Below are 10,315 nucleotides of genomic sequence, written 5' to 3' on the forward strand. Positions count from 1 at the left end.
GAGAGAGGCTGCGTGCGAGCCTGGGGCTGAGCACAGTGGGGCACGGAGAACCCCGCTCGGGCTCCGGCACAGGCGAGAGGGTGGCAGCGCGGGTCGGCGAAGCCGCGCGGGCCGGGTCATCGGGGGTGGGGGCGGCGAGGGGGCGCCCTCCGCCCCTCACCCCGCCCCCGCGCCTCTCCCCGCAGCGGGGGCGCCCCGCCCCTCGGGCGCCCGACGTGGACGCGGCCGCCGCCGCCGCCGCCGCCGCCGCGCGGGAGTCGCTGTCCGCGGAGCCGACATGCAGGCGGCGCGGGGCGGCACGGGGCGGCCGGGCCGGGCGGGCCGCGGGCCGGAGCGCCAGCGCGAGCGGCTGCCGCACGCCGGAGCCGCCGCCATGCACCCCGGGCCGCCCCGCGCCGCGCTCCGCCTGTGGCTGGGCTGCGTCTGCCTCGCTCTGGTGCAGGCGGGTAAGGGGGTCCGGGCGCGGGGCGCGGGCGGGCATCCTCGGGTCCCTTGCTTGCTCCCTGGGGACCCCGTCGCAGGCCCGCTCACTGCTCCCCTCGCCCCACGCCCCAGCCCCTTTCCTGCCTGCTTGACCCCCAGACCCGACCTCCAGCTCTCAAACCCCTTCCCACCACCACTGCCCTGGGATCCACGGTCTTGGGATTCCCCAGCCCCCTCATCCCATTGCCCTGACCCCAGGCCTTTCCTTCAGGAGCCCTAGCTCCTTTCTCTGGCCCAGGGAGCAGCTGAGGACACCGGTCCCCCCACCTTGGGCCTCCCTCCTTGACCCAAAGCCCTGCAGGCCAACTCTGCAGGTCGAGCGGGATGGGGTCCCACTGTGTGAGGGGGATGGGGACCGGCACCCGAGGGCACGGGGACAGGTGGGGTGGACCCCGAGCCTGGAGTCTGGCCTGCCCCCTGGGGCCTGGCCTCCTCCTCACCCCGCCCCTCCTGACGCCCTGTCCCTGTCCCTTCTGGCTGCTGCCACCTTGCTCATCTCTCCTCCGACCCAGCTCTCCTTGGCTGCTCAGTGCTGTCTCCCTGCTTCTGTCCTGTGTCTGTCTCTGATACCCCACTTGTCTGTTCTCTGGTTCTGTGTCTGCTGCCCCTGTCTGTGACCCTCTGTCTCTCTCTGCCTCCACGTCTGTCTTTGTCTCCCCAGGCCCCAGACCTATGAGGTGAGGGGTGAGGCTCAGGCTTAGGTCTTCTTCCCCTTTAAGTGCCTGCCTCTTGGGGGATACAGAAGCTGTGTGAGTCCGCTGCCCCTCTCCTAGAAAGTTCTTCCTTCCCTGACCCCCACCATCCTCATCACCCTCCTCTCATCTGGTCCCCTTTGTCCTCTCCTCCCATCCAAGAGGCCCTACCCTGTTCTCTTGACTCCACTGAGGGGCCGTGCTCTGAGTGACCCCATCTTCCTCTGCCGCCTTCCCACCTGCCTCTTGGGGCTGGAGGGGTGTGGAGAAGAGGCCTTTCCCCAGGCTTCATCCTGCCTGGGTCTCCACAGTACTGGGGCTTCTTTTCTTGGTCCTCACTCCCATCCCAGGGCTCACCCAGCTAGGCTCTTCTCGACCTCTGGGTCTTTCTCCTTCCCTCAAGGTCACTCACTTGACAGTGCAGTTCTGTAGAAAGAGCACTGGACTGGGGAGCCTTCTGATTGCTTTGCACCAGACTAACCTTGAGCTCCTGCAGCCCGGCCACCTATGTCTCCTCCATGCCTGTCTCCTCACCTCTCATTCCTCCTCCTTTAGACCTGGCCCTGGCCCGGGCTCATCAATTTTAGCTTGAAACCTAGTGGGGCCAGTTGTGGCCAGCAGGGGTTCCCACCCTGTTTACAAGGAGCCTGGGGCCTCTCAGGCCTGGCTCTTCAACCACTAAGGAACTGAGACCCAGGTGCCAATCCCACTGGAAGGCCTGGGTTTCTTCCTTCCCACCTCATGGCCATTCCCAGGTTATCTTGTCATACTGACGAGACCATGGGCCTGGGCCTCACGACAGGGGGTGCTCAGGCTCAGGTGCCTCCCCACCCCCAGATAGCCCCTCGGCCCCAGTGAATGTCACCGTCAGGCACCTCAAGGCCAACTCTGCAGTGGTGAGCTGGGACGTCCTGGAGGATGAGGTCGTCATTGGATTTGCCATCTCTCAGCAGGTAACCCTTGAGGGTCCCTGGGAGGGAAGAACACATCAAGATAGAAGTGGTGGACGGGGGAGGAAGGGGTGCCGAAAGAGAAAGGAAAAAGGAACGAGGAGCAAGAGAGATGGCCAGAAAGCTGCACACGTGGCTGGGAAGGGAGGCCCCAGAAGGGAATCCTTTGGTTGGAATCTGGGAATTAAGGGCATGATTTTGATCTTAAACAGATCTGAGTTTAGGACCTTGCTCCAGTTCTTGCTAGTTGTATGGCCTTGGGCAATTTCCCTAACTTCTGTGAACCTGTCTCCTTACCTGTAAAATGAAGATATCAATACCTACCTGCAGAGGTGATGGGATGCTTGAGTCAGATTGTGGATGTCCGGGGTTTAACATGGTAGCCAGGTGAGGCCTTATCACCGCCGGAGAGGTGGACAGACGTGGGGTGGGGGCCTGGGCACTGAAACCTGGGGCCCGGCTTTTGCTCCACAGAAGAAGGACGTGCGGATGCTGCGCTTCATCCAGGAGGTGAACACCACCACCCGCTCGTGCGCGCTCTGGGACCTGGAGGAGGACACCGAGTACATCGTGCACGTGCAGGCCATCTCCATTCAGGGCCAGAGTCCGGCGAGCGAGCCCGTGCTCTTTAAGACGCCACGGGAGGCTGAGAAGATGGCCTCGAAGAACAAAGGCAGGCCCGGGCCACCGTTAGCAAGGGAGGGGGTGCGGGGAGGGGCGGTCAGGGCTAGCGCGGCGGGCGGCTGGAGGAGAGCGTGAGCCCCCCATCCTCCCCCAGCCCCTGCTGCCTAGCCAAGCAGCCCCTGAGAGAGGGAGGCCCACTCTGGTCCCCCAAGCTATGGGATACAAACTTTCAGCTCTGGATTAAGTCTAGTCGGTGCCACCCAAGTAGCCATCAGCATGTTCTAGAATCTCTTTTTGTTAGGTGTGTGGGCACCTGTAGAAATAAGCCCTTAATATTTTGCACTTGGCCCTAGAAATGTGGCTGGCAGGGGCCCAGGGAGTCCTGGAGCTATAGTGTCTCTCTCCACACAGATGAGGTGACCATGAAGGAGATGGGGAGGAACCAACAGCTGCGGACGGGCGAGGTGCTGATCATCGTCGTGGTCCTGTTCATGTGGGCCGGTGAGTCTGGCCCCAAGCCCTTCTTCACTTCACCTCGGGGAAGTGGAGGACCCTCACCAGACCCTTTACTCGCAGAAACGAAGGGTGAGGGGCTTGGAGGCAGTGAGAGGACTTAGGAGCCTAAGTTCTGCTCTGGGGGCCAGATCGGATCCCTTCTCTAACTGACCTCTCACCAAAAAAATAGCAGTTCAGTAGCTGCCTCGTAGGATTATATGAGTGAGTGCCCTCCCTAATGAATGGCCAAAGCCCCTGGCCTTCCAGCCCTGGCTGCAGCAGCCTCTCCGTATTCTTCCGGGTTGCTGTGCCTCCAGGTGCTTCAGGCCTGGGCAGCTCAGGCTTGGGACACCCTCTTAACCCACTCATCCTTCTTGACACAACTCGGAGACCGCCTGCGTGAAACCTCCCCAACCCATCCATTAGAATGTTCTCCTGCCTCGATGCTCCCGCGGCACCCTGTGTGCTCCTCTCTAAATTTAGCCCTTCTTAGCTAAGTTAGTTGGGTTCCTGTCTTTCTCTTTTCCCACTTGTCTGTGAGCTCCCTGGGGATAAAGACCATCACCTTTGTACTCAACTCAACCAGAATTTACTGAACAGCCACTCCATTCCAGAGAGTAGTGCTACAGTCGTGACTAAGAAGAGCCATGTGCTTGTAAGAAGTCTGGGAGACGCCAGGCCCGTACTTAACAATAATTCAACGTGATGGGTGCTCTAATAGCACCATGTATGGGAGCAGAGGACGGGGAATGAATTAATTCTGGGGCTAGGAGTAGAAATCAAGAAAAACACAGAGAGGAGGTAAATGGGGATTGAGCTTTGAAGGATGAGTAGGAGTTCACCAGGCAGCCAAAAAAGGAAGGGTATTCTGGGCATGGTGTGTTCAAGAAGGAAGTTAAGCTCAGTCTGACTCTGCAGCTGCGACCCAAGAGAGAAGATAGAAAGTGAGGGGTAAAGGATGTTGAGGCTGTCAAGTGGACTGGAGTCCTTCTTGAGGGAATTAAACACCATGTCGAAGTTATATGAGCATCGTGGTTGAGAGGACAGCCTCTGTTTTAGAAGCATATGGAAAAATAGGTTCCGTAGACACAAAGAAAAGCAGACACTTGAAAAACAAAGCTGGAAAAACAAAGGATTGTACAAAAGGGGAGGTTTGCTTATGGCGCATTATTAGTCTTGGCACAGACAGTATTCACATCATTGTAACAATATAGAATAGTGAATTAACTCGAAATTGTGAGGTAATTCTGCTAGGATGATGAGGAAGGTAGTAGAGGAGGGAGTGGTTAGGCTCTATATGCCATGGTGAGACGTCAACAGATAATCTCTAAAACAGATCAGGTAATAGCACTATAGAGTTTCCTGTTGCCTAGTGGTTAAGATTCTGGGCTTTCACTGCTGTGGCCCGGGTTCAATCCCTGGTCGGGGAACTAAGATCCTGCGAGCCGTGTGGCGCAGACAGAAAAGAAATAGCACTATAAATCAAGTATAGAGGTAAAAATGAGGAAAACACCTACGAGAGTTGGAGGTGGTTGCCTTAATACTATAGGACTTGCAAAAAATATTAGTTTGATAGCGATAAACATTTAGGAGAGTGCAGGCCCTGGAGTGCACACCCCCATTCCACCGTGTGACCTTGAGTGAGTTATCTAAGCTCTTCATCACTGCCCTCCCTCGTAACCTGGGGATGGTAATAACCAGTGCTCTCAGAGAGCTATGAGGGCTCAGTGAGATGGAATGTCAGGGCCCAGCACAGGGCCTGGCACATGCTAGACAAATGCTATTGTTTCTCTTTGCCCTAAAGGAAAGGGGAGCCCTCTGAGGTTTAAAAGAAGGAAAGGGAGGAGACACGATCAGAAGCATGTTGTAAGAAGATCAGCCCAGCAGCAGTGAAGGGGCTGGTGGGGAAGGGGACAGGTGGACACAGAAGCCAGAGGCCAGAGGCAGCCTCTTGCAGTAGTACTGGGCTCCAGATGGTGAGAGGCCATCTGGAGCCCGGTACCCACAGGAGCTCAGCCTGGTCTAGTGGGCATGAAGTGGAGGGGCAAGGACTGGGGCTCTGGCCTCTGACTGCTCTCCTTTGTCCCCTGCAGGCGTCATCGCCCTCTTCTGCCGCCAGTATGACATTATCAAGGACAATGAACCCAATAACAACAAGGAAAAAACCAAGAGCGCATCAGAAACCAGCACACCAGAGCACCAAAGTGGGGGCCTTCTCCGCAGCAAGGTGAGGGCAAAACCTGGGCCTGGATGGGGGCCCCGTGGCTGGCACCCTGGTAGTCCCTGGGCTGCAGAAGGGGTCAGCTTGGGGACTACCAATGGGGCCTGGCATGGCTGCAGCTGGACAGAGCCAAGCTTGGCCGCTGCCCGTGTGACACAGGGGACACTGCAAATTGATTTTGGATCCTCTCCTTTTGCAGGGTGCCAGGAGCCAGTAGGGGTTTAAAAAGAGGGCAGTGAGTGGGGAGGGCAGAGCTCCCAGTAGGTGCGGGACAGCAAGAGTAGGGGTTCTGGGCTCATTCATGCTCCTGCTGTGCTGTATGACCTTGGGCATGTACTTCACCTCTTTGTACCTTCATTTCCTCTTCTGTAAAACAGATATGAAAACCTTTTCAGTGCTTGCTTTGAGCAGCTCAGAAGAGAGACATAGAGAACGGAAGAGAATCTCATGGTTCTGACGATGATTATCCAACAAACAAACATCTGGCTCTCTCTACATTTCCTCCTTCCTCCATCTCCTTACACCCTCTGGCTTACTGTCCTCTCTCTTGGCTTCTCTCTGGCACTCTCCTGAAGCCTCTTATTAATCCACCATCTCCAGAAGCACCTCAGCAATGTCAGTGGCTGAGGCTACGCTCAGAGGCAGATCTGCAGGATGTGAGAGAACCAGCCAGCGGGATGCTCGGCTAGGGCCCCGGACCCAGTCCTGGCCACTCAGCTGAGTGAAGCTGAAGGCTGGGTTTGAGAGGCAGAGAGATAAGACATCCAGGCAGGGCTCCTCCTTTCCTTCCACCTGAGAACAAGAGCCTGGCTTTTAGGCTGCAGCCCTGCTGCTCCCTTCCTTCTGGTGTCTTCTCCCTGTTTCCATCCTTGCAAGAAGTCTGTTCAATTTAGCCCTGGCCACTTCTCTCATTTTTTTTTCCTCCCAGTTTCCAAACAAGCCCTCGGTGAACATCATCGAAGCATGACTGCCTGTCTGCAGGGAGAAGGATTTCATTTTTCTTCTCTGCTGGTCCCCAGGTCCATGGGCACAGGGAGAAAGAGGACTACCATGGGGGGAGGCACAGCTAGCTGCACAGTTCTCCCTCTGCCCCCCCATCCTAGTCTGGTGAAGAAGGCTGAACTGCAAACCCCAATTCTGCAAAAAATAAGCCACAAAACTAAAAGGCCTGGCCCTGTCCTGGAAAAGGCAAAGCTGCGTGAGACACAGCCGTCTTTCTGCCTCCTCGCCTCTCCTGGACTGGCTTCCTCTTTGAGAAAATGCACAAAGCTCCTGGGAGATGACAAGCACCTAGACTGACAGAAGCTGTGTCTTTCAGGGAAGCTGTGGGGCTGCCTGCCGGGCAGGGGCCTGGCGGCCATCAAGCCTTTGCTGGATCCAGCCATCAGGGACTTGTTTGTGGCGCGATGCACAACTTTGCGAGTGTGTAAGATGTTATCTGTTCTGTCTCTTTTGGAAAACACAACCGAAGGGCTTCACTCCAGAGGGCAGAGGGATTCCCCGAGCTGGTTGCCTGTGTCCTTTGTCTTCTTTGGCCCTTATTTTGACTGTAAGATCATCAGTCTGGGGTCTGAAGGAGACAAAGTGGGAAAGAGACCTGGAAGGTACTGGCCCCATTTCTTTAGGAAAAGTCTCTTGGAGTTGCAACAGTGCTGGCTTGCACAACTGAAAAGGTACATCCACCTGGGACAACCTGGGGGCTGCTAAATCACCCCCTCTGGGGTGGACGCTGCTGGAAGGCGGGCCCGAGCCATTCACCATGGACAGTCAGAGCAGTCCTGACCTCTGGGGTCTCCATATCTTGCCATCTCATCCAGGGTTCGTGAAAGCTACCCAGGGTCCTCATGTCCTTCCCTAGAGCCTGAGTGGTGTGAGGTGACAGGTCTCTCCCTCCACTGCCTCTTTCTGGTTTAAAAAACAAATGGTGCTTGCTAAGGAAGGCAGATCCTTCCCTAGGACTGACAAGTTGCGGCTGCTGAATGCCTGCATAGGAAGAGACGGACCTCTGCGTCTTCCATTCGTGGCTAAGGACGACAGTGTGGGCGACTGCGCTTGGCACAAGCCTGGCACGCAGTCGGCGCCCAGTGAGTACCTGCTGAACTGAATGAGAAGCGCGGTGACCCCCAAGCCAGAGAGCTGAAAGCCATTCCCCAGTGACCGCCCCTGCTTTGCGGTCTACAAGAGCTCTCGGGGCTGGGGCAGCTGCCACTCTGCTTTGCCCGAGTGTGGAGCACAGAGAGGGAGGAGAGACAGGGTGAAAGGCAGATGTCAGCAACACTAAGGGCTTCCTCATGGGAGGGCATGAGGCTCCACTCATTGTCTTGTGACTTCCATCCCTGCTGAATGGGGCTGCAAGGCCAAGGCTCCTTAGGGGAGAGGTCCTTACCTCTGATCCAGTTAGAGCAATAACCACTTTTTAAATGTAAAATAAAAAGACATATGAAAAGGCACATCCTCGTCTTCTGGTAAATGCCCAAGTGTTGCCCTCTTTTTCTGGCAGTTGGCAGCAAATCAGGACGTGTGGAGGAGGGAGTCAGTTCTCTCCATTTTGGCCTGCAGCTTCTTAGGGACAAGCCTGCCAGCCAAGCTGGAGTTGGAAGGGAAATCTCTAACAGATGGGGGTGCACGTGTAAGAGGAGAAAATAGTTGCTCTATCATCCCATTACTGAGCCCCCCCCCCCCCCCCAAAACCGAGCTTGGGCTGCCTCACCGCATAGGTATGCAGGCTGGAGCTCAGTTTTTAAAACAAAGGGTTTTCCCCTCTGGATAGGGTTGGTGCTTTTCCTGGCCAAAGGGAATGCAGTCCTGCTTCTCCCAGCATGAAGGGGAAGTAAAGCGGGACTGCAGAAGCTGCCTGCTGCAGCTCAGGATTCACAGCATGCTGTTCGGGGATGTTAAAGGAACATCACTCTGATCCCGCAGCAGGCTGAAAGGTAGAGGAATGATGCCATTAGCCAATGAGCAAACCAGTAAATGGGGCACCTTGAACATTTCTGTCCAGAGCCGGGAGGAGCTTAGGAAATGTCAGGTGAGTGGGGCTTAGGGTAGGCTGTTCTGGAAGGTTCTGAGAGCAGAGGGGAGCAGGTCTTACAGGCTGGGTGGGAGAGTGGGTAATCGATTAGCACGCAGAACTGCCAGCCAAACCTCAGAGAGGTACTTCCCAGGTCCTCTGTGCCTGTTTAGTGCCAGATGATGGAGAAACTCCAAGTCAGCATCAGGTGTAAACAGCTGTCAGTGGGGTCCAGGGAGTGCCGCTAATGGGAGTTTGCTGTCTTTACCTTATCTGTGCCTGTAGCACATCATCTTAGGGAATGAGGGGAGTGGAGTGAACAACACGCCTCACTAAACACCATTCCCTTTAATCACCTCCCTAAACCCCCAAGTTCTACAACTGAACTCTTCCCGAATCAACTAGTGACACAGTGGAAGCCTACGGCTGTGACTTGGGCTGTGGTCCTTTCTTCACCCCTCACTTAGATCTGCAGATTCCCCACAGCTTGGGAAGGGCTCAGGCAAGTTGTCTGAGACTGAGAGACCTGCCCTGCAAGACCACAGCAGGTCTGTGGGAGGAACGGTGGACTGAGGCAGGAGACCCTCAGGCCAGTTACTTCTCTGATGGGGCCCTGGGCTCCTTATCTGTCAAAAACCAAGGGGTAAGAACAGAGGATTCCCAGACCCCACCCACCACCTAGAGTAGGAGCCAAAGGGTTTCCTTATGGGACAGGAGACAGACCCCGGGGTCTACGGAAAGGAAGGAGGACTGGTGTTTCTATGAGGCACGAGTCTTTCCTCTCTCCAGTCGTCCCCTCAACCCCAGCTTTTCAGCGTAGGCCTCCTTTCGAACCCACTTGTATGATCTCTAGTTCAACCCTTTACAGAAATATTTAACATCTCACCACCCCAGTCACGTAATGTTTCAGACTTCTACTTTCTCACCCTCTATAAACCTATTTGACAGATTTTGGATTTTGCTTTTAAAAAGTAGCCTCCAAGAACAAAATGCTTTTGTAAATGGGACATCCCACCCCCCAAGCTCCATCGGTACAATACTCCCAAACCCTCAAATGTTATTTGAAGCCGAATTGAAGGAGATCTTTGTATACAAATAATTCCTTAGTGATACAGCATTTCAGGACTAGATGGCTTTAAAGGTTGTCCAAAAGATTACATTCCACCGCTTCCCAATGGGTGCTGGGAGGGTCAGATTTTTCTGTCTGTGGCATGTTCCAGTTGTCATAGGGGGAAGACAGGTGGGGAGGAGTGACAGGGCGGGAGCTTTTAATTAAGGAATTCCACCGTTGGCCAGTTGATACTTCCTGTGACAAGTGGACATTTTTTTCCTGACAGGTGCTCTGGCCTACAAAACAAGCATACCCTAGAATCAGCTTAGGAATAATTGTTTTCTCTTAGAAAAGCAGGAAACTCTGCTTTCTAGTTTTAGGTGGTTGGGACTTTTTCTTCCCGTAAAAGTTCACAACAGGCTGTTTAGAGAATGAGCTTTTAGAGAAGGTCCATTTCTCCTCCTCCTCACTTCTCCACAACATAAAACGAACTGAGGGTAAAGGACGCCACCAGCTCAGAGAATCCAGCCTAGTCTCTGAAACCTTTGAGGCCTACAATAACACATTGCTAAAAAGGAAATAAGCAATTACTGGACAAAGGAACACCTACACCTGAGAGGACAAAATGGATATGTGTATGTATAGGTCAAGGGACCCTCGGATTCAGACAAGAATATTAAACAGCTGAGTATTTAGAAAATTTATATTGAGGCTTTCACCTGGACTGTAGGCTACATGTTAAAAACTTACAGGACAGGGCTTCCCTGGTGGCGCAGTGGTTGAGAGTCC

At 54.8% G+C, this 10,315-nt stretch overlaps 1 protein-coding gene across 1 annotated transcript; it reads left to right on the plus strand.

Annotated features, from left to right (window-relative positions):
- Positions 1–282: 282 nt before the first annotated feature.
- On the plus strand, positions 283–7,872 carry FNDC5 (fibronectin type III domain containing 5). The gene is made up of 6 exons (XM_073791045.1): positions 283–446; positions 2,013–2,128; positions 2,600–2,798; positions 3,161–3,250; positions 5,338–5,471; positions 6,394–7,872. Exons 1-6 carry the CDS (start codon positions 374–376, stop codon positions 6,430–6,432), a joined length of 651 nt encoding a protein of 216 aa, XP_073647146.1. The 5' UTR covers positions 283–373; the 3' UTR covers positions 6,433–7,872.
- The last annotated feature ends 2,443 nt before the right edge of the window (positions 7,873–10,315 follow it).

Source organism: Tursiops truncatus, chromosome 1 (genome assembly GCF_011762595.2).
Source record: "Tursiops truncatus isolate mTurTru1 chromosome 1, mTurTru1.mat.Y, whole genome shotgun sequence".
Taxonomy (NCBI): Eukaryota; Metazoa; Chordata; class Mammalia; order Artiodactyla; family Delphinidae; genus Tursiops; species Tursiops truncatus.